Source organism: Megalobrama amblycephala, linkage group LG12 (genome assembly GCF_018812025.1).
Source record: "Megalobrama amblycephala isolate DHTTF-2021 linkage group LG12, ASM1881202v1, whole genome shotgun sequence".
NCBI classification, from domain to species: domain Eukaryota; kingdom Metazoa; phylum Chordata; class Actinopteri; order Cypriniformes; family Xenocyprididae; genus Megalobrama; species Megalobrama amblycephala.
Genome location: NC_063055.1, coordinates 23,832,818 through 23,858,321, shown reverse-complemented (window position 1 = coordinate 23,858,321; position 25,504 = coordinate 23,832,818). Strand labels below are relative to the sequence as shown.

General features: G+C 37.7%; 1 protein-coding gene across 1 annotated transcript in view; it reads right to left on the bottom strand.

Moving 5' to 3' along the window:
* Positions 1-25,198, bottom strand: part of slc16a1b (solute carrier family 16 member 1b) — a 33,237-nt gene extending 8,039 nt beyond the window's left edge. The window contains exons 1-2 of the mRNA XM_048209803.1: positions 24,979-25,198; positions 7,059-7,351 (exon numbers count right to left, since the gene is read on the bottom strand). Of these exons, the coding sequence (XP_048065760.1) occupies positions 7,059-7,275 (217 nt within the window). The 5' untranslated portion in view covers positions 7,276-7,351; positions 24,979-25,198. The remainder of the gene's footprint in view (positions 1-7,058; positions 7,352-24,978) is intronic.
* Between the last annotated feature and the right edge of the window lie 306 nt (positions 25,199-25,504).

Below are 25,504 nucleotides of genomic sequence, written 5' to 3'. Positions count from 1 at the left end.
CACACACACACACACACACACACACACACACACACCACCCTGTTTAACAGAGTTGCAAAAATTGTACACATCTTATCAAATAAATAGAATATCAAATATAATTCACGAAAAATAAAAATCACTTTCAGGCTGCATTTTGTTCCACCACAAGATGGCATCACAACAGCAGCCATTGACACCACTTACTATTTTAAAGTAAAACTGCAGGAGGACACCGGAGACGATTCAGAGGAAGGAAACTGTGATGTGATATGCACACACTTCACTACATGGCATGTGATCAACTGAGGTGGTCAGGGAGAAAAACTTAATCAGCAGAATGAAGCTGACCTACAGTGACCAGAACAGGAACAGACTGGTATTCATTTCAGTTAAGTTGGCTCAAACATTATGGGAATGCAGACAAAACGAGCAGCCTAATATGACCTTGCTTTCTTCGACAGAATTACTTTGAGTTTCCTCAAAAAATAAAAAAAAATTCAAGATTTATTAAGTGGTTTCAAAGATACACAGTAATTATTTAATTCTGAGCTGTACTAGGCAACACAGAAGACAGTAATACAAGTATTACTTTTCACATTCAAAAACAAAAAGAAAGAGGATGAAAATTTCTTGGTGAATAAATAAACTGCATCGTCAATGCAGTGCTTCTCTTGTGAAAGGCCCCATTTAGAGCAGTGCGTCACCCTTAAACTAATCACAGTTGAATAACTTCACTTACAAGGCAAAACACTACAGCCTTTTAAAAGAGGTTATTCGGTCAACGTGGTAACTAAAGACTTTAAAAGATAAACACAGAAAAGACTGATGTTTGGCATGGCTACTATAATAACAATCTGAAACAGTGCAGAAGAATCTAAAGCAAACTCCATATATCGTCATAGTCAATAGTATTGTGTACACACGACCCAAGCTAATGCTAATGTCAAGTAGCTTTAAAAAAAGACTTGATTGATAATTCCTTTTAGTGCACATTAAGGTATAGACAAAAAGCACTAAAATTGCTATAAATTCTTCCTTTATGTTTGCAAAAGTTTAGTTTGTAAATATCTGCAAACTTTACATGTGCCAGTTCGCCATAAAAGCTAATCTATCATCAGGAGGAGGAACTTTCCTGTATGTTCCAAGCAGCCAATCAGAGTCCAAAGCAATTTGTCCATCCCCCAGTCACATTCCTTGAATTAATTTATTCTGACAGGCTTTGTGTAGCACCAAACAGACCATGCTTTCCAGTCCCAAAAAAGACAAAAACAGCAGTGATTCGAATACACACATACACGATTATATAAACTGGTTCAGAGAGACGGGAGTCAGCAGAGGATAGGTTTTAGATATTCAGCAGAGAGCTACTTGTGTTTTTACAGTTTTACAGAGAGAATTTAAAATGTACAACTTACAAGAGCACAGCAGTGTGATTCTCAAACACTGGAGAAAACTAAAACACTCTACAATGCTGAAAACAGACACAGATCACACAAAGATACTATATGGCATAACTTCAGTAAGTGCTGACATGAGCTAAGAGAAGTGTCCAGACATCTTGCTCAGGATCATTCTAGATCTGACCTTGAACAAAAGTAAAGGACAAAAGGGCCCCCACACTAGATTGTGTGATCACTACATCACTTTTCATTCATATGGGTCATTGATGAATAAGATTTTTAAAAGTGTGAAAAAACATAATGGAGATATAATTCATTTTGACATTTTATTAAGTGTTAACGTCATTCGCTTTAACCAAAATTTCGGCTCTACTGAATGACGCTATTTTCATCCATGCTAACAGGCTGATATCTAACTAACAAAGGGACAATCAAACATTTTATATTTAGTACAAGTTTTTTAAATATTACAACATTTTCCATGTTTTATAGCGGTTGTACCGAATGACCTGATGTTTTGGGACATGTGTATGAGCAAGTGAAAACATTCATTTTTCAAATAGTTAAGACAGTGTTAGTTACTTTGCTTCATGACCATGTGGTCTTTTGCAGGTGTCTGAATAATGTCACATGATATTGACGCATGACTTGATCTAAAATGGTCCCTTTATATTGGTTAGTCCGAATGACATCAATGAAATTCATTTTTCCGGACATTCTTTCTCATAACAAAACAACGACTTCTAACAATTTTAATACCATTTTGCACTGTTGATATGCGTTATAAAATGATGCCAGAAAAAAAAATATATACATATATTACATTTTAAGATATTTTAATCACAAATGAAATGGCTGTATTGACCTTTTGACACTTCAAAATCTTTGAAATACATTTATATGTAGCAAAATATAATTAAAACCTTTTGGATTCGATAAAAGATCTAGTTGTACTACCATACATACTTTGGATGTCATATCTTTGTTTTTTATTATTATTAAGGCCTTTGGACAAAAAAAAAATGACATTATGTCATTGACCCATTATATAAAAGCATATATATAGAACATGATTTCGCAAACTAGTGTTCATGAAGAAAGATCAGATTTTTTTTTTTGTTTACCTGCATGTCATTTTTTTTTTTTTTTTTTGCATGACCATTGACCAAATCAGAGAACTGTGAACGTGATTGTGTTGTTACAATTTTGAAATATTAACTTATAATCTCAAGGTGAACTAAATATTTCAGGTCAAAGGGGTTCAGAAGACCAAAAGAGTTTGAAAATGACTTGTGTAAAATATTCTCATTTTGTTGTGCTCAAGTTCAAGTTTGGTGAACTCTCACCTGCAAATTGTAAAGCAACAAGGTGTTTGACCAAGAGAGGGTCTAAAAGCCACAGATTGACCTCTTGGTCAAATCAAAAACAAACTCATTTTTGACCGTTTAAATAATAGAAACTTGAGTTATTAGGAGAAGCTGCATGGTTGACAGTGTGAAGGGAGTATTTTTTGAATGTATCAATAATATTTTATTGTATTTTTTTTTTTAAATGGCAGACAACATATGCTACCATTCAAAAGTTTAGGGATGGTATGATTTTATCAAATGTTTTTGAAAGAAGTCTCATGCTCACCAAAGCTGCATTTATATGATTAAAAATAATAATAATAATAATAATAATAATAATAAAACAAATCTGTAACATTGTGACAAAAAGAAATGTGAAATGTTTCAGCGTCATTACTCCAGTCTTCAGTGCCACATGATCCTTCAGAAATCATTATAATATGCTGATTCGGTACAAGAAACATTTCTTATTAGTATAATTGTTGAAAACGGTTGTGCTGCTCAACATTTTTTTTGTAAACTGTGATACATTTTTAAGGATTCTTTGATATAGCAGTATCATTTTGGTCATATTTGTTAGTCTAGTTTGAAATTTTGTTTAAAGTCCCCCTGTAGTCAGTTATTTTATCCCTTAAAACTCATATTTGATCATCAAAATGACATATTTAAAAAAAAATTTAAGTGAAAAAAAGTCTTCATGCCTTAAAATAGCTTGAATGTAACTCTATAGCCTTGCCTCATTTAATATACATGGATCAGTGAATATGCAAATTAGCCCCGCCTCCACTCGCTCACGCCAGCTCGGAATTGGTAAAACGCCTGTGCATTCGTTTGGACTGGTCTCTCACTGAATCACCTGAAGCGATTTCTCAGTAAAACAGACAGTATCGAGAGAACAAGCAGCTGTTTTCCTCTTTGAACATGTGCTAAATGGATGTTTGACAATTTCGTTGTTTTTTGTAGTTTTCAGATTTAAAAAAAAAAAAAAAAAAAAAAAAAACATTCAGATGAAATCCTGCAGGCGCCCGTGCCTTCTCCATACATGCAATAAATGCACATCCTTGAATGAGCGCGGATTTCCAGAATATTTACTTGAACTTATCAAGTAGGCTAATATCTATGGTTTGATCCATTCCAGAGTTGGTCAAAATCAGAATTTATAATGGACAGAATAACTCTCTCAGAACTTGGCGTACGAGGACACACTGACTGACATATGCGCATGAATCACGGTCACACGCACACGCTCAGAGCAATATTGTTTTAGCTATGTTTTATAGTATTAAAATATTTCGAAGGACAAAACCATGAACTTTATTGGCTTTACTTCAAGTCAGCTGTCACTTTACTTTGGCACGAGCCCCTATGCGCTCGGACACTTGGCACAGTCCTTGCGACGGTTCTGTCATTAATTAATATGAATTAATATGATTAGCCTTTTGCTTGACTACGTTATCAAACAGCTAATAATGTGTTGCTAATGTTACACAAACCTTGTTTCTGTTCTTCATCTCAGAGTCAGACAGCTGCCTTCTAACAATCGGTATCCTTACAAACGCTTTGAATAGCTCAGAACATCAGTGGAGAAAGGCATTTAGTTCATCATAACATCGCAATAGACTCGCTATATTGCTAAATCTACACAATTTTTCATATGAACAGAAAATATACCGGGATAACCTGGCTTCTCTTGAGACTCTCCTGCTTCAGAGTTAATGATATGCTAAAGCCTGACGTCACAAACACATACAATTTCAAATCGTGGGTTTTAGACTGTCTTTGGTTTACTGCAGTTTCAAACATAAAATACTCAGCAATGGTGTTGACTTATGAATTTGCACATGGTTTGTCTTAAAGCATATTAAAAACGCTACATAGACATAAACAACATTAAAAACTTGATTTTCACCACAGGGGGACTTTAATTAGTGTGACCACCCTTTATGACAGAAAAAAAAAGAAAAAAAGTATAGAAAGTGATAAAGATTCATTTATTCATTAGGTTACTTACACTTTTCATTTCACGCTTTTTCTTTCCTTCACATTCACTTTTTTAAATTCACAGTCACATTTACACCAGCTGGTTCAGAAAAAAGAAAAGAGCTCTCCCTCCCTCCCCCTCTCTGACTTTCTCAGGTTATAGGTGACTGGAAGAGCCTCTTTGTTGAGTTTAGGCTACGTGCAGAGCAACAAGAACATAATGTAGTCAGTGTATATGGAAACCACACAAACGTTTGACTCCAGGAAATGACACCATCAGTCTACACTGTACTAAGCCATATTCTCTCTGACGTGGTAGTTGACCTCAAATATTAGTCATACTATGTGTTCATGTTTGTATCCTCCCTAGTACAGTGTCAAGTGACACAGCAATTCTTCAAACCTTACACCAAAAGTCATAGATGTAAAGAAGTGTGGTTTTAACGGTGTGGTTTTAACGGTCTGATGACAAATCAGCATTGCATTCAGCGTGTTTACCTGCTAGAACATCAGGTTGAAAAACCAGTTTAAACCTACCTCTACCTAATCAGCTTAATTATATGAAAACTTGTAAAAATACACACCAACAAACACAGATGTGCAGCCCTGCAGTGCACATCAGTAGCAAAAAGCATGTCAAAGTTTAAACAAACAGCTGTGTTTCACATCTGACCTTATTTTACTCTACCAGAACACAGCAGAAACAAAACTGCTAGAGTGAGTTAAGAGTGAGTTCACACCAAGAATAACTATAATGATAACTATATTAGCGTCCACACCAGCAGACAATAATGTTCTGTGTTTATTATAATCGCACGCTGCAGTTTTGTCGTCTGCCACTTTAAATGCTCGAGCTCTTTAAAGTCTGGTCGGTTCTGATTAGCCGTCACTGTTTTTTTGGGAAAAAAATCATCCTATATTGTTTCTCTGTTCTATTACTGTTATAGTTGTGGTGGGGACTGCTATTCTTTTATATTTAGAACAAGTTTTAGAACTATATCTTTATCTGTGTTATCTGTGTGAAAGGGCCTTTACACAAAATTCCGAATTGAACAACTCATAGTTTTCAGTTAGGTGCAGAGCTGGAGGGAAAAACATCAATTGAACTGCAGCACAGGCCCGCCTATTTTCCATCTGTTTCATGCCACAAATAATTAGATCACCTCTCAAAAGAAGAAAAACGAATGTATGTGAACAAACTGCAAGTTTTGGGCTCCCGCGATCCATATCACCCACCTCAGTATTTCTATCACTAAAGCGGCCGTTCACACAGAATATGTTTTTAATGTCTATGCAAACATTTTCTTTATAATGGTTTTCTATGGGAAATGCTTTATCTACAATATAGTGTGTTGCATTCATATTTGGGCACAGCTGCTTGCCAGTTTGTTAGTACTAAAAACCCTCGCAGATTACGTATTCAAATCATTTTAAGTTTGAATGCGACATGTCACATGACACAGTTGCGATATCAAGTCGGTGAGATGTTTACTTACTTTTTAATTAGGCATACTATTAAATGCACATTATGCAAGTTTCACCACTAGAGGTTGCTTACTTAAAAAAATAACAAAGATGTAACTTGACACAGTGATGGAGCGTGGAATCATGGGAGTTGTCATGTTCACCTCCACAACTGATTTTGATTTATGGGGTTATCTTTGGCAAAAGAACCCACAGCAAACGATAATGAATAAATATGTTTCAACATGAATGTGCAAACCAACAACAACAACAACAACAACAAAAAACTGGCTTGCAAAACGCTACCAGAAATCATTGGCTTTGATGATATAACTCCTACTTCCAGATTTTTTAGGAAGCGCATGTTTCCATTGTTTGACAGGCAACACAATGACATAGGCCATGCATGGTTACTGGTTAAAACGGCAGATTTCTGTGGATTTAAACATTGATGATAACATTTTGGATATCGCAAGTACACAAGTCAACACAATATATCATTTTGATGGCAAAATCTTACATATTGTACCTTTAACATCATTATATCAGATTGATCTGCGAATGCGGAACATGCATGAAAAGGACAGGTGGGATTTATCATGTGAACAGCACAATAGCCAATCATTGCACAATGAAGGCGCTGCCTCCTCTCATGTGACTTTTCGCCACTCATTCTCAATTACTCCCCACCAAACCCACGGCACGTTTTAGGGGTTTGTTATTAAAAAAAAATGCAGCTAACTCTTACCAACCCCACTTCTTTATTTTTTTCATTTTTTCACTCTCTCTCCAAACATTGATAAATTATCCCAAAAATATATATATAAATGTATCAATCAACCCACCAAGCAGGACAGAAGTGAAAATAGTAAACAAAACTGACCTCCTGCATACATGACAGCCAGCATGATTGATGAGATCCATGACACTTGGCTGCTGGTGGCATTGAAGATCACCTCAATCTCTTTGAAGAACACCGTAATGGATTTGGGGAAGGCATAGGAGAAGCCAATGCTGATGAAGGCCCCTACCACCACTGCCCAGCCCCAGCCGCCCTCGGGAGGAGTGTAGCCCACTGGCCCTCCTGTCGCTGGCGGCATCTTTTCACACACACACTGACGAGGATGATGACGAAGAAGAGAAGAATCAGCTGAGCTTCAAGCACACTGGATCAGTCTATGAGGAGAGAAAGAAAGATTTAGAGAAGAACACACACAGTCATAGACTGAAATAATAAGATGATTCACACAGCAGATCTCAACCCTAACCCTGTGAACTGTGTAGGTCACACTGGACAAGATCCAATTCAGTGAAAGTTATCCACGCGGACAGAGCAAGAGTACAGCATGTGAATGAACAAAGCGTGAACAAAAACACTGTGTAAACAGCTTGTAGTTTGAGCGTAACTGCTATAATCAGTTACTCTTTAACAGAGCTAATGTCAAAACAAACATGTGAGACATGGAAACATCAACAGTCCTTCCCACCACAGGTATCTCTGAGAACAGATGCTGGCTTAGATGCCTTCACCCACAAACGGTCTTTGCTTCCAGTGATCAGAGCCTCTCAGGCTTCAGAGTACAGAATAGGTTCATTAGAGCATGAAAGTCATGGTCTAGGCTGGTATGTGTGCTTGGGGAGGTGAAGGCTAAACCATTGCCAGGGCCTCAGATTTGAGGAGGGGTAATATATCAGAGGGTAATACAGATGGGGTAACGAGTTCCATTTTTAATTAAGTCTTAAGCAACTCTTTGTTGGTTCAGGCAGCACTTGCTTACCTGAGCACTCAAATAGCTGCCATGACGCAACTACTGTGAGGTAATGTGTGGGATGACACATGTACTTCAGGGGCAGCGTGTTTTACTTGGTCAAATCAAAGATACTAAAAATACATTTGAGTGTAGGGTTGGCACAATACATTGATTCTCTATTCGCAATACAATGATGCTGGATCGATTCTGATATTTTCTCTCTCGAATCAATTCCGAGCATAGTTTTAACAGCAGATGGCGCTCTAGGCTAGTTTTTAACTGCACACTCAAATGCTCACGAAGGACAGCGATTGTGCGTTCTGCTGAGTCTAAGTGGTTAAATATACTTGCACCTTGGCTTAGAATGCTTTTATGACTCAGGATTAATGTAAACAGCGAACACCCTTGTAATTCGCTTCAACCTTTTCGAACTTTCTGAATGATTATTTTAGGTTTAAGTGGTATGTGTAAAGAAACTGGAAGCAAGCAGAGTACGGCTGTTTCTAAAGCACATAGTGCCATCTGCTGTTAAAAACTTAGCTCAGAATCGACTCGAGAGAGAATAGCGATACATCGGAAAATACCAGTATCGCTCCAGATTCTATGTATCGTGAATCAAGAATCGATGTATTGCCTCAGCCCTATTTGAGTGTGTTGAAAGTTATGTTAACGTTACTCTGTGTGTTCACTTGGTGGCTGCTGTGAGACACTTGTTGCACACTGCAGTAAGCTAGATCGATATTAGAAGATCATATTAAAGGTCCCGTTTTTCGTGGTTTTTTGAAGCTTTGATTGTGTTTATAGTGTGCAATATAACATGTGTTCATGTTTCGCGTGTAAAAAAACACAGTATTTTTCACATAATTTACTTATCTGTATACCGCTGTTTCCACTGTCATAAAAACGGGCTGATGACTTCCTTGTTCTATGAAGTCCCTCCTTCAGAAATACGTAACAAGTTCTGATTGTGCCAGCGGTTCCTGTGTTGTGATTCGACAGCAGTTTAGCGCTCCTTGCCCGGAAAGGTCACGCCTCTTACCATAACGTGGAGATGCACGCGCTCAGTGTTATTGTAAACATGTCTTTAATTTTACCCTATCAATCTGAGACGGAATCAGACCCGGTGATTGGACTGCGGGATGAAAATAACAGCGTTTCGACGACATGGCGACAAACACACTCTACAAACGCAACTCTTGTGTATTCCTGTGGCCGGAGGTTAGTTTTAGTGACGTCATTAAAGAAGGAAGTAGAGGGACGTAGTCCAAACTGGCCGTTTGATGTAGGCGACTTCTGTTAAATAAAATATCTCCCTTGGCATTGAACTTTGAGCTTTTGGATAGCTTTTTAAAATTTTACAGATTTTATTTATACTCTAACAACAACATTACACACTAACTAAAGTTTGAAACATGGGATCACGAAGAACGGGACCTTTAAAAAGAGCTGGATGACTTGTGTTGCTAAATGGAATGCAATTCCATTTTAAAACATTGTATGGTGGAGAATAAGCTGTATTACTGTTACTACAAATAAAGCTCTTTCTGATTATGCTATGTTAGCTGCTTAACATAATAGTGTTGTCTGTTTTTCTTTTTGGGTACAAACATGTTACTCACAGTAAATTAAGGAAACAAGAGATTCAAACCATGCTGAGCTATATAACAATGTTTTCTCTCAATAAAGGTATCCAAACAGTTGCTCACCTGTCTAATAAAACACATAATATATTAAAGCTTCTTTGGTGTTTCCATGGTTTCTACGGAAGTAAAACTAGAAATTGAGGGTAGCACGGATATGACGTCATTGACAGGCTGTTACACTGGTTAAAATAGTTGATTTCTCTGGATTTAAACATTGTTGGACACATTTGGGATAAAGTAAGTACACAAGTCACACCGTTATAGTGGTTTTTGGATATTTTAATCCAACAATCTTACATATTGTGTCTTTAATGTGCCTCTGGTCATAGAACTTTTTAGATGGATGCCGTGGCTTTTTAGGTCAGATAGAATCTGCGATCTCTGACCCAGTTTGTTTGCTGGCTTCCATGGCTGCAATACGATGTGTTTTTTGCCAACTGGCAACTCGGGGTGTTGAAATACTATTGGGTAAATTGGCAGCAGGCAGGATCACACAGACAAAAACAAAAAAAGACATAGAACACAAATTTCAAAGTAGAATAAGGGTGCGTTCACACTTGTCATGTTTGGTTCGATTAAAACGAACCCTGGTGCGATTGCTCGGTTAGTGCGGTTCATTTGAACGTGTGAACGCTGCCATCCGAACCCTGGTCTGCACCAAATAAGCAGCCCGAGACCGCTGAATGGGTCTCGGTCCGCTTCCAAACGAACTCTGGTGCGGTTCGAATAATATATGAACGCAACACGGACCAAAGACATGTAAACGAACCAAAAACAGGAAGACGAGACCCTAAAATGGACAGAATCCTCACGCATGTCGGCTTTTCTCGTCATAGTCGCATTTGTGTGTAACGGATGGATTCCCGCCGCTGTTTTGACTACTTTACATATTTTATAAGCTCTTCATGAGTTCTCAGCTGGCCAAAATACCATCATATGCAGGCTACGTACACACACGAGCGCATATACCTCAGCACACAACATTGTTTTGGATGTTCGGTAAGTTCCGTCTCAAAATAGGCAATACGTCATAAAATCCGACCAAACACGTTTTGAATGTATCCCTATGCCTTTAGGTTTGGTGATAAAATTGCCAATCTGAACGCTAATTGGACCAGGACTAAATGTTTTTTTCTTTTTGGTCCGGACCAAATGAACCAAACGAACCGAACTACAAGTGTGAACGCACCCTAACTGTCTGTAGAATTGTTTTTCTGAGTAACAAGTATGTGAACTTATGTTTATCTAAATATCTGCAAACATATTATGGTATCTTTATGCTCTAGTACAGTCAAAAAAAAATTACATACAGCACCTTTAAAGGAATACCCGCCCAAAAATGAAAAATCTGTCATTTACTCACTCTCATGTCATTCCAAAACTGTATGATTGATTTTTATCTGAGGAACATAATAGATATTTTGAAGAATGTTGGTAATCAAACAGTTTCCATTGACGTGCATTTTTTTGTCCATATAATGGAGGTCAATGGGAAACCAAACTGTTTGGTTTCCAGCATTCTTCAAAATATCTTCCAAGTTCCACAGAGGAAAGAAACTCATACAGCTTTGGAATGACATGAGGGTGAGTAAATGGCAGAATTTTCATTTTTGGGTGGACTGTCCATCATTAACTTGTTATATTTTGTCTGAGCAATCATGACAACGTAGTTTCATTCCATGTTAAACCGGTTTAAGAATAAGGTAATTTGGTATTTGCAGAATCATGGGAAATCTGCTAATGCATGTCTGAAGGCCTGCTAATGCATGTCTGAAGAAACTAAATGCATGACAGTGTAAAGTACACTCCCTCTATTCAAAGGATGAAGTAGAGATTTAGAAGTTTGGGGTAATTGTTGGTAAAATTATTGCAGTGAGCAGGGTTTTTTGGCATAAATAGTGCAGTGAAGGTTGTTTATCAAGATAACAGATGACACTAACAAATACGTGATGATTTATTTGCCAAACGTTGAAACGGGTCAAACTGAGACTAACTCTGCTGCTGCATGTTAAGCAAATACAAATATGAGAGATAGCAAAATTAAGTGGTTGCACATTTTGTTATGGTGGGGAACAGCTTCTGCCATTCTGCCACTAGAAGCACCTGGGACCTCTAGTCTTGAATAGCCAAACTTTTGACAAACAACAAAGTCTGGTTGAAAAGATTCTGGCCAAGAGCTGCTTTAAAAAAAAAAAAAAAAAAAAAAAAAAAAGAAGCCTGACCAACATCTAAATTGACCAACCACTTGCTTTTATGTACCGTTTAAAGCACATGTTGTTTTTACAAGATATGATGTTACAGAGCCAAAATATTGGAGAGTTGCACAGACAACAATGAATTATGAGATGCTGAGACATCTAAGCAGCTGTTCGGTCTTCAAGTATTAGGAAACATATAACATCACTGCCAATACTGAAATCCTGAAAACTCATGTTCTGAGAAAGAAACTCCTGCTGAACTCAAAATTTCTAAAGATCAGCTTTCACTGGCGCCCATAATAAAGTCCTTACAGGCTCTCACAAATATTTACACAACACAACAATTTCTGCCTTGCCAAATCCTAAATTACAATCCAAAAAAAAAGCATAAGCAGTATAAATAAAACAACATGTCAATTGCCATTTGCAACCATTGGAGTAGAATGGAGTAGAATGTGACAAGTGGGCAATAGCAGAATGGAGTCAGACTGAGTGCAAGTTTGCTAAAACATCGCCTAAATGCAAACTATTAATATTTTTAATAATAATAATCATCATAATCGCCGAGAGTCGAGACTTGAGAGTTATGATCTTCCCTGTGATGTTTTATTGATGACTACAGACTAACCTCTGTTTGGTTGGCCAACGAAGTGATGATTAACCCCACCTCTTAATCCTAATTGGTCAGCAAATATGTCAATGTCAACTTTATTCATAAGCACCATTAAAAACAACAATTGTTGACCAAGGTGCTGTACACTATATCATATACCATCAACATTTAACACTATATACACACACAATACAACACCGACAGCTCACTGTCAATTACCTTCACAACTTGCTGATTTTTATTTTTTTTCACTGTACCACACACAACAACATTTCTTATGAGAAATACCAGACAGCTCACTGGAGATGAAACGGAGCCACAATAAACACTTGAGAATTTCGCTTGGATGCCCAGGTGCTTTTTCACTCGTGCACAATGGGCTAATAAAGACCATCAAATGTCGACAAAACCTCTGAGTTTGGAAACATCAGTAGGCTTGAGCACTTTAAAGTGCTGATCTGTTTTCTAACACACTCCAGTGAGATCTGTGAGGGACCAAAACCCCAGCAGAATGCCAGATCAGCTGGAGCCAGATCAACTCATACATAAGACTTGTGCATTCCTACCCGCTGTTCTTTTAATACTCTGGAAACGTATGCATTTAATCTTAATGAAATCTGGTACAGAAAAACTAAGGTGTGTGTGTGTGTGTGTGTGTGTGTGTGTGTGTGTGTGTGTGTGTGTGTGTGTGTGTGTGTGTGTGTGTGTGTGTGAGTGTGTGAGAGAGAGAGAGAGAGAGAGAGAGAGAGAGAGAGAGTGTGAGTGTGTGTGTGCGTTGTAACCTCAAGATACCTAAAATAAACGTTTTTGTTTTCCGCTGACTTTGCATATGCCCTCATAAGGGCAATGTAGCTTAACTGTCATAGGGTTATTTATAAATCATTAATAAAGTGTATGACAACTTGGAAAAAACTTCTGGTTACAGCAGAACCACTTTGATGTAATAATCAGTGGTCAGAAATGAATTTAAAATCAGCACAACGTTATTACAACACCTATACAATGTATGCATCCATACTGATGTGGAAATCATTTCAGTTTAAAAACTGAATGCTTGTTTTAAACTCTGAAATCAGTTGAGCGTTCCTTTATAGGGACCATGAATACCAGGCTAATATTAAATAGCCTATAAATCTCCCAGAATGCTTCAGTATAGCCCAATGAAGAGGCTCTTTCCTCCTGAGACTGCAGTGTTGGACAGGCTGCTGGTTCAGCGGTCTCCTGAGAGTCTGTGGATGTCCTAAAACTGCTCTCCATAGTGGATCTGTGTGTATACCAATCAGACTCTCAACAGAAGAGGTTATGGCCTAATATTTCTCCACTGGGATACTGACTAGTCATAGGTTGAAAGATGATGGTCCTATGCTTTTTACAAGAGACAAGAGATCAGCACTAAAGGAAGCAGATGTCCATTATTACTCTCTCAGTGTAGGTCAGGTGTTCCGTTAAAATCTAAAGTAGGGAAGAGTCAAAATGGTCGACTAGTTGGTCAATAGATGATCCATCATCACCCAACATGAATTAAAGGGGACCTATTATGAGCCATTTTACAAGATGTAAAATAAGTCTCACATGTCCCCAGAGTGTGTATGTGAAGTTTTAGCTGAAAGTACCCCACAGATAATTTTTTACAGCATGTTAAAATTGCCACTTTTTGGGGTTGAGCAAAAACACGCCATTTCAGTTTGTGCCCTTTAAATGCAAATGAGCTGCTGCGCTCAACCTAAGAGGGCGGAGCTTCAAGAGCTCATCCTCCGGTGTCAGGAGTCAGTCAGGATGCACTATAATGTCAGAAACTGCGAAAATATGCTGCATGCGGTTATAACTTATATTGTCTTCTTGTTTTTATCCACTATATTAGTACAAGCTTGTTGTACCGGACCCCGTTTGTCTTTACCGATGAGTTTTATGACGTTTATTGTACTTCACACAAAAGATGAAGCGTCCATTTTCACTCTTAAAAAAAAAAAAAAAAAAATCACTGTAAGAGCTTAATAAAACAAGGTGCAAGTGTGCATTAAAATATTATCCATAAACTCTCTCTCTCTCTCCCATTGTCATCAACATACATAGCGAATTACACAAACACTCGTTACAACTAACAGTAAACAAATATATAAAGACCTTATGCCTTTTCGGGTGGTGCTTAATAAACTGGTAAACTTTATATCCGTAAATCAACTCCGATGAACTGTAATAATGTGCTCTCACCTTCATTACTGCCATATCCAGTATCACTCTGGAGACTGTAAGCTGGATTACAAACAGTTTACTGATCTATCCTTGAGTAACAACTTTTTAGCACAGCCTCTGTTTTGTATTGTCCCTTTGTATTGACATTCGTTCACAAAGAAGTCCGGTGTGAAATTATTCGCGCAGACATAAACGAATTTCCACCTCGTCTTCAGGGGCTCAAATTTAGGGAGTAAATGGAGAGAGCTATGTGGATTAATCCATCAAGCTACAGAACACCTAAAATGCTTGGGAGATGTTCTCATCAGTGCAGCAATGGCGGACTGTGTACAGCTGGCTGTGAACTCGCTCAGGGCAGTTCTATGTTAAAACAGTAGTGTCTGTCAACATTCGTGGGTGGGGCCTGTGGCTAATGTGACGTCACACTGCCAGGAATCAGGAAACTAATGATTTAAGGGGATTAAAAAAAAAAAGCAGTGGTTGGATTTTTATCATTATATAGGTGGTACACACACTGCCAGCACACATTTATAGCCAAACGTGAATTTTAAATCCCATTAAACCTGGATCATTTTGCATATACACTATGATAATGTTATTCCATATTCTGTTCACATTTTCAATGGATTTCTCTCTGAAACTGAAATGTAATTGTGAAATTAAGTGAAATTCTTTGAAGGCTGAAATGTCAATTCATGCTGTTTCTCAACAGTTATCTAGAGAAGTTCTTTTCATTATTTAGACACAACAGACATTAACCACAATTCATGGTGGGTAGGGAATACTGGTAGTACAGGAATAAAAATAATTCACAATAAGGCTACTCTGTGTATAGGATGCAGTGGCACTGAACGCACATTTTACAAGATAAAACATTTGTCAATGATGCTCAGGATCTGTTGCACACCAAATCCTCCACCATCATCCTGTCATTCATCTCATCACTCCTTACTCTCTTCACGTAATAAGTGAGATCTGACTCCTTCTGCACTGTGCTGTGACTCTGCAGCTCTTGATGTATCAAATACTTTATATATAGGAAGACAGTGCACGGTCTGCTATTACTTATGAATGGGAGAAAGTGCAACACCCAATATGGTGAATAAGCCCCACCTTCCACGTGAAAGAGCCCATCGTTGATTAGAAAAGTCAAGTTGGCCACTGAGAGAAATGACTTGTCTCAAAGGGACTTTGGCTGTATGGAGCGGAGAAGACCATTTCAGTTTATAATTGTAGCGTCCATTGTCCGCTGAACTAAATGGTCTTTATTTCTATAAAAAAAGCAAAAAGACAGTGCGGGTGGTGCCATGGTGGGCAATGCAATCGGGTGTACGGTCGGTGTAACACCAGTAACACCAATTACAGCAGCCAGCAAGCCTAGTATTAACTTGACATGTCATTAAAAATATGTACTCTGGTGATTAATCTGTCAAGCACTCAAGTATACAAAAATGACAAGAATGCCTATCCCTAGTTTTTTATGGCTTAATGGTTAAATCTGTCTGAAAGATATATCACTTCCAACACCGTCCCTGATACATTATCTCCATCTATTACGCAGGTGACATTTAGTCTACCTTCCAAACGCCAAATGAACTGTGAACATCAGTCCTCTCTGGCACTGACCAAAACAGATCACTAAGAATAAACCCATCATAAAATCTAAAACTTTATATATGCTGGACATGAGTATGCATTTCTGGGATACTCACAAGAATAACAAAATCCCAAGAATTTTAAATAGATTACCTTACTGAATCTAAATAAACCTTCAAATCAACCTCCATCAAAACATCTGCAAACACTGAATGCACCTTCCCGTGGAATGTTATTCAAATCGAAACATATGTTATATCAAAACATTTTTATTGCATTAAGGCCAGTGGCAGTGTACAATAAGAAATGGCATGGAAGATTAAACAAGAGAAAAACGCAGTCACCCACTTGGATACTATTTGAGATTTTAGATATGACCAATTACAGCTGTCTAGACTAGAGCGCTGAATGCTAAAGACATCTGGTCAACCAGTTTACAGCTGCCATTATAATATGAGCCCTCAGACTATACTATTCTTATTATTGCTGCATTAAGAATATGAATTTTCTTTACTGACACAATACTGAGACAACGTATGACAACTGCATAAATGTGGGGGAATACTGTATCCCAAAATGTGCTCCATTTTACTTTTTACTGACTGTAATGGATGAATATGAGATGTTGCAATATCTATGGCTCATTATATGACTCATGATTGGACTGCCCAGAGTTAAGACATAGCCTAACAAAAAAGCACATTAATTTTCAAGCTGCTAAGTGGGACTCCACTTAGACAAATTAAATTAAACATGCACTATTTAATAACCAAGCAGGTAGAATACAGTGTATATTATGCAGTACAACATTTTATTAGTTCATACTTGGTATAAACTTGAGGTTAATGACATTGACCTGAAATTCAGGTTCAGACAATAGACACATGACAGCTGGCAGCATCTCAAAAGACGGAAGTGATCGTTTCCTGAAACTTCTTGGTCTGGATTAAAAATAAAATTTTACAAGTGTTAATGTTTAGTCATTAATAGCTAAGGGAAAAGTGTGATAAAATGCATATGTATGCCTTGGAGTCCAATCTTTTAGGTTAAACACTTCATGTCAATTTCTTTGCAAAAAAAGGATATACTCCATTGTATTGAACTTAACCGGTGCCAACTAAACTACACTCGCCCTCATATCATTCCAAACCTGTATGACTGACTTCATTGGAACATAAAAAAAAAATTGCAAAGGAGTATTACAGGTTCAGAAAAGATGTAAAAACAACAGCAATATTCCAAGTCTTCTGAAGGTATACTATAACTTTGTGTTGAACAGACTGAAATGCAAGTCTTTATTCAATGAAAATATTCTCTCCTTGGTGGGTTCATAAGAGAACGTACCATTTATTGTATGCCTTCAGAAGGCTTATGACGTATGGACCACTTAACTCCACATTCATTAATTGCATGAAAAGAACAACCAGCACATTATTTATACTTCTCCTCTTGTTCTCCACATTAGAAAGGAAGGCATATGGAATGATACGCAAAGACAAAGACAAAATGAGTAAAAAAAAAAAAAAAAATTACATGGTAATTTTTTGTATATTTTTGCAACAACTATTGCAAAAAATGGTTTGGTTTTGCAAAACCCATTTCCTCTTCTTAAGAAATCTGATAGAGAACGCCCAACATGTGTCAGAAAACAAGTGAATTAATCATGAAATCAATTCATTACTTCATAATGGGCATCATTCATGAAACTTTCGTATTTATATGAGTAAATTCGGAGTATTTGCATGTAAAACGGGCCTCATGATTAGATCAAGTATATTGCATAAATGCAAAAAAAGACTAATAGACCATATGCATAACAATAAATGTTCAATGTGTGTCCACCAAAGCATTTTTAGCCAGCTGAAAAGGTGCTCTTCTGATAATGGCCAGTTGGTGGCGCTTGTGAGCGCTTAGGAGGCGCAGCGTTTTTCCAGCCGAGACGCTCTGTTGCTATGATTTGGAATATCCATGGCAGTAACATGTTACTAGTATCTCATTTTGAAGAATATTACTGAATATAAAAATGCAGTAACCAGCAATATTAACTTCTCTGTTGTTGTTCAGTCGTTGTTGTTTAGAATGATTGGTCAGTGTAGTACAAACCCGATTCCAAAAAAGTTGGGACACTGTACAAATTGTGAATAAAAACAGAATGCAATGATGTGGAAGTTTCAAATTTCAATATTTTATTCAGAATACAACATAGATGACATATCAAATGTTTAAACTGTGAAAATTTATCATTTTAAGGGAAAAATAAGTTGATTTTAAATTTCATGGCATCAACACATCTCAAAAAGTTGGGACAAGGCCATGTTTACCACTGTGTGGCATCCCCTCTTCTTTTTATAACAGTATGCAAACATCTGGGGACTGAGGAGACAAGTTGCTCAAGTTTAGGAATAGGAATGTTGTCCCATTCTTGTCTAATACAGGCTTCTAGTTGCTCAACTGACATAGGTCTTCTTTGTCGCATCTTCCTCTTTATGATGCGCCAAATGTTTTCTATGGGTGAAAGATCCGGACTGCAGGCTTGGTCATTCAGTACCCGGATCCTTCTTCTACGCAGCCATTATGTTGTAATTGATGCAGTATGTGGTCTGGCATTGTCATGTTGGAAAATGCAAGGTCTTCCCTGAAAGAGACGATGTCTGGCTGGGAGCATATGTTGTTCTAGAACTTGGATATACCTTTCAGCATTGATGGTGCCTTTCCAGATGTGTAAGCTGCCCATGCCACACGCACTCATGCAACCCCATACCATCAGAGATGCAGGCTTCTGAACTGAGCGCTGATAACAACTTGGGTTGTCCTTGTCCTCTTTAGTCCGGATGACATGGCGGCCCAGTTTTCCAAAAAGAACCTCAAATTTTGATTTGTCTGACCACAGAACAGTTTTCAGTCCATTTTAAATGAGCCTTGGCCCAGAGAAAACGCCTGCACTTCTGGATCATGTTTAGATATGGCTTTTTTTTTTACCTATAGAGTTTTAGCTGGCAACGGTGAATGGCACGGTGGATTGTGTTCACCGACAATGTTTTCTGGAAGTATTCCTGAGCCCATGTTGTGATTACCATTACAGTAACATTCCTGTATGTGATGCAGTGGTTTTCCGGCCTTGACCCTTACGCACAGAGATTGTTCCAGATTCTCTGAATCTTTGGATGATATTATGCACTGTAGATGATGATAACTTCAAACTCTTTGCAATTTCTCTCTGAGAAACTCCTTTCTGATATTGCTCCACTATTTTTCGCCACAGCATTGGGGGAATTGGTGATCCTCTGCCCATTTTGACTTCTGAGAGACACTGCCACTCTGAGAGGCTCTTTTTATACCCAATCATGTTGCCAATTGACCTAATAAGTTGCAAATTGGTCCTCCAGCTGTTCCTTATATGTACATTGAACTTTTCCGGCCTCTTATTGCTACCTGTCCCAACTTTTTTGGAATGTGTAGTGAAATCCAAAATGAGCCAATATTTGGCATGACATTTCAAAATGACTCACTTTCAACATCTGATATGTTATCTATATTCTATTGTGAATAAAATATACGTTTAAGAGATTTGTAAATTATTGCATTCCTTTTTTATTCACAATTTGTACAGTGTCCTAACTTTTTTGGAATCGGGTTTGTATTTGTCCCGCCCCTCCTCCACTGTGATTGGATGGCTTGGTAAAAAGTGACCGTGACGAGCACTGTGTTTTACCCTATGGTTTTACCCAAAGTTGAACAGTTTGACTCTCAGCTACATAAAAAAGTCAGGGCAAATGAACTTATTAAATATTATTATGGCATACTGCATCAAAATGCAGTGTCATCAGTTTGCCTAAAAGAACACAGAACGTTGAATGTTTTACACACCATTTACACGTGGTAGGGAAAAGGTGTAAATTTCCTTCATACGAACTAACATTGAGAATACAAATATTTTCATGAATCCAAAAACGTCAGAAAGGCTTTAAGAACATTTTACACAAAAAAAATTTCTGCTCGTACTTGAGCCCAATGTGTGGCCTCTAGTCAGAAACCAGACTGTTCAATTAGCAAAGTTTTGCTTACATGCATTTTAAATTGTGTAAACAACAAGTTTTACAGTTCATTGAAGCCAAAGGCTTCAAAGTCTATCAGACTGATGGTATTTTTTCTTCTCTCACTCTCAGCAAAGCAGCAAGGATGGTACTGAGTGAAATACTTTATTAATTTATACACAAACCCAAAGTACACACTAACACAGCAAGTTATTTGCATCTGAAAACAGACTGCTCAGTATAACGCCTTATGGAAATCTTATGGCCCATAATCACCCAAGAGCTGTTCTTATGACCCTGATCAATTATTAATGGGTGAAACAAGTAGCACACACACAGTAATATATAAGGAATAAGTATTTCACAGGCCCTCACACATACACAAAGACATTAAAATCACTTGCCCTTTCAAATTCTTGAGGCCTGAGAGGTGGGTTTAAACACTCCCCCCAACATTCATTGGTTCCGGACTGATATATGCAATGTCTCCTCAGGGCTCTGACGAGGAAACATTTGACGCACACTAAACGTTTACATGTGAGGAGAAGCTGTGAGAGAGTTCTCTTCCACTCAGAGTTAAAGCAATAATCCATCCCAATTATGAAAATTACATTGACAATGACAATAAATGGGGACTGAAGCTTTCAAGCTTCAAGGCAAAAAAGCTCTAAAAGGTATCATAAAAGTATTCCATATGAAACATGCTCTAAGTTTTCTTGAGCCATACAATAACCTTGTGTGAGGAACAGAATGAAACTCATTCTACACTGATAAAAGCTGTTGAAAACTGCAAACAAATCAATGAGTGAGTGAGTGAGTTTAGCTTAAGTTTCAGTCTAATTTGTAAAAGAAATTCATTCATAGTTTTAAGTTATTTTTTAAGTTCTTCATTGCTATAACACGTAAATAAATAAATCAACAAGCAAACAATGAAAAACGTCTTATATTTTCTCCTTTCTGTCTGTGGAGGAATAAAGGCATAGAGGTTTGTAAAAAAAAAATTCCTTTGAAGAAACAGGATTTTCATGGTCTTGGAAAACCAGGATATAAGAGAAAGCCTCAGTTAAAAAGTGTGTACAATTAATGTAAATTAATAAAATCTTGGGCATTTTTATAATGAATACAACTTGCCAGATAAGCCAAGCTCTAAAATATCTAATGGGTAGAAATTGTGAATAAAAAATATTCATATATATTTTAAATCCTAATCCATAAAAACCTTGAATAGTGCTGTGAAAATGCCTTGGAGTAAAAAAGGTTGAATGCTTTAAGGATTTTGACAAGTGTTTAAGAGTGTGTGCATCTCAATAGAATTAACATTTACCACCAAGAGAACAGTGGAACAGCCAGATGGACCAGCCTCAAGCCATTCACACCTCCCTCTGTACTCCATTCTCATTCAAATTTTACTCGTCTTCTCAAACTTGACTCCACTCAATAGATAGATGACGAGAAAGCAGTCTTCATGCTCATCTGTTCCCCTCTTCATTTCATAATCCACAGCCTTTAAGTTACCCAATACGCTCGATACCACTGACAGGACTGAATGTTACAACCATAGACTCTGTGCACTCAAAGAGTGGACACAGTAAAAATCTCTGACACGCAACAGTGAGTTTATGGCATTCATAACTAGCCAACAATAGAATGTCCTTTGTCACATTCAATTGCCACCTCATACAGGGCACATAACCACACACACAAACCACCACTATGAGCCTATACATGTAGACCTGCCAAACAACCACAGACTGACTGATACTAGAAGTTTGTGGCTTGTCTTAGCAACAAGCTATACCCGTAAAGAAATATAATAACAAACTTAGCACTAAACAATACCTGTAAAGTAATGTAATATCCATCAAGGTGTGCTTGATGGTGACAGTTTGGCATCCTGCACAAATCAATTCAATTGTGTGCTCTTGGTCTTGTGACCCCTTTGAATTGCTGAACCCTTTCCCTCCCTTCCACAACCTCAACATTTGCCCTTGTGTGTACCTTTGATCAATTACAAAACAGAAGTGACCGCTGAACTTTACGTCAAATCACACTGAATGTTACGTCAGTCGACTGGATCTCAAACAACACAAAAACAGCCCAGTCAAATGGACTTAAGCAAACATTACAGCAAAACATCACAGACGCAGTTTCACTGATGGGAGATTATCATTTCATTCTCAACAGGGGTCAAAGATGAAAATGAAATTGCATCAGAAGTCTTCTGGAATTCATTACTAATGAAATGATTTCAAAGTTGCTCTTTTGTTATGCAATGATTGTGTTTGCATTTTATGCCAGTATTCACTTTTCATAGGTTTGTAGCACACAGCTACCTCTTGTACCACACCGAGTCCAGAGTGGCACCATTTGTGCCCTTATAAGAGTCTGACCTCACTGACATCTCTCTACCAAACATTGTTCTTCTCAACGCTAGTCCTAAATTGGGTAGGGATCTGTTTAATTTAATCTGAGGGGACTTGGTGACCTACATTTAACCTCACGAGATTAGCTTGCACCACTGATGATTCCGATAAGTTCATGATGAAACATGAGATGTTGAAACCTTCCTCTGCAATAAAAAGCTGATAAGCTAAATCAGATTCTCTTCATAAGAATCCACTGTGACAATGGACTATATAAATATGGCTTTCATACAGTTAGAAACAGTTATCATTTTGATCTAAATATATGAGTGGAGAAGAGTGAAGTTTGCTTAGAACTTCTTATTTGTTTATTCAAAGTGTGAATGGAAGTGGAGGTCTAATTTAACGAAGCAAGTAGTCGGTTTCCTAAGGGTGTTTTCACACTTGGTCCTTTTCAGGGGTCTGAGAGCGGTTAGTGTGATTTTTGGCCCATATGTGAACACTCCAAATGATCTCAGAAACAAACCAAACTGAGCCCATCTTGGGAGATGGTCTGAGTATGGTTCGATTTCATCTTATGGTACTGTTCGCTAAAAACACGCAATCTGAACACAAACCGCTCCAGGCTCATTTGATTTTCCGTTCACGAATTCCAATGTAGTTCGGTCATCAGACGTCTCCGTACAAATCAGCTGTTCATCATAACTGCTGCTTCTCTCAAATTACTCTCTTCTACAAATTATTTGTTCATAACGTACACTTGTTTATTGTGCTTTTAACTGTAATTTTAAAAATGAAATTTCTGTCATTAATTACTCACCTTCATGTGGTTCCAAAAACCCAAGACCTTCGTTCATCTTCAGAATACAAATTAAGATATTATTGATGAAATACAAGAGGTTTTTTTTTATCCTCTATTGAAAGCAATGAAATTACCACATTCAATGTCCAGAAAAGTAGTAAAAACATCGTTAAAATAGTCCTTGTGACTACAGTGGTTCAACCCTAATGTTATGAAGTGACAAGAATACTTTTTGTGCACAAATATAAAAATAACGACTTTATCCAACAAATTCATCTTTCCCCTGTCATTCTGCTATGCTATTTACGTTGCAGCACTTCCACCGGGTTCAACATCAGAAGGCTGGCTCAGTATTAAAAAAACCTCTCGGATTTCATCAAAATATCTTTTTTAATATTTAAGCTCATTCAAGAGCATTAGTAGCAATTTCGTTTTAAAAAATAATAATTTTATACGGAGCCCCGCACATTACATGCAGAAAAAAAAACTAAATAGTGTGCGATTTAGCCTACTTTTTTCCTGCATGTCATGTGCAGGGCTCTTTAATAATAATAATCTTTACAAACATATTTCTTGTTTAGTGAGGCACATACAATGTAAGTGAATGGGATCAAATTTTGAAGGCCATAGGTCGAGCCATCAAACACTGAACTGGACTAGATTCAAAAAGCACCAGTATGAACACAGAGGTCTGAGACCACATTCCTCCTTAAGTGGATCAAAAAAGGATCCGAGTCCTCTTTCAGGGACAGGGACAGTGTGAACGTAAAGATAACTGGGTCCTTCGTCACTGGGTTCACCTCTTGGTCCACTTAAAGGTGTCTGAGTTTGGTTCTATTAGAGGACCCAAGTCTGACCATCAGTGTTTCTCTTACCCACTTTTCGTCTGAGTTGCTTTGTGACATTGTTTGAGAAGAAAATCAAGAAATATGCAAACTGGCCAAATTGCTCTGAAGAGCAAGCAACTCAAAGTCTCAAAACCTGGTGATAAGTCTGCCTAGAGAGCTATGATGCTCAAAAACTTGTGTAGGTAGGCATCTCATCAGGATTGATCCAGCCTAAGAATAAATGACTAAGTGAAAACACAACGTAATCTTCAAATAACTATAAAAATGAGGCATATAGCCGCATTTGAACAGATGCTGTTTTTATTATTAATTATTATCCTTTTATTATTATTTATTATTATTTATTTTTACGCACATCCATTGCGCACGTGAGCGCGTGACACGTATGCGTGGCGAGGAACTCAAAAGGCGAGAAAAGCGAACAACGTGATAATGGAGACCCACTTCTCGGTCTAAGAGAATGGTCTGTTACGATGTTGGAGGGTCACAAACACCCTATTCACCCAGCAGCCCGTCTAAAATGGGCACAATGTGCAGGTCTGTGAGCACAGCGACATCACGAATGATGTAACTGACAGGAAACATTGAGCGGCGACCACAAAGACAGTGTGCTTGCACCATAGACTGTGAAGCTTGCACCCTCCAGAGTTAAGGTTAATTCATTGTGTTCTTCTAAAGCTCAAGATGCACTTTTAAATGGACTCCCCCTCTCTTTCTACAGCAGGACCATGTGGTCCACAGTATACGCATGCAAACACATACCTGTGCGTTTCATTCACCAACTCCGGTTGCAAGCGTGCGATATCCTTCCTCGATGTGCTGTCCCGGTTCACTGAGCAGCATGGAGAGCTCTGAATGTCTCCATGGATTCGTGGATATGTGGTGTGACTTTCCCATCCGCTCGACTGTGATAGAATCCCTGCTGCGCATGCGCATAAACTTGTACGGCCCCACGGTCGCTATGTGGTGTAATAGTCTCCAGTTACAAGGACACGAGGAGTTATGATGACTTTGAACGTGATGTTAAAACTTCACCGGAACCCTTTGAAGCTAATGCTTTGTAATAATCCAAGTATCATTTAAATGATAACGAGGAATGCGTGATTTAAAAGTCAGGACAGTAAGTACATGTTAAAGTTAATTTGTGTCTAACACTGAAATGTACAAAATGTATCTAAACATTCTTAAACAAAATTCAATACAGGAGAAAAAATGACCTTCAAGTAGGCTACAATTTAATGTGAATACTTTTTACTTACAGTATTTTCTACGTTTTCTCAGTATTTTT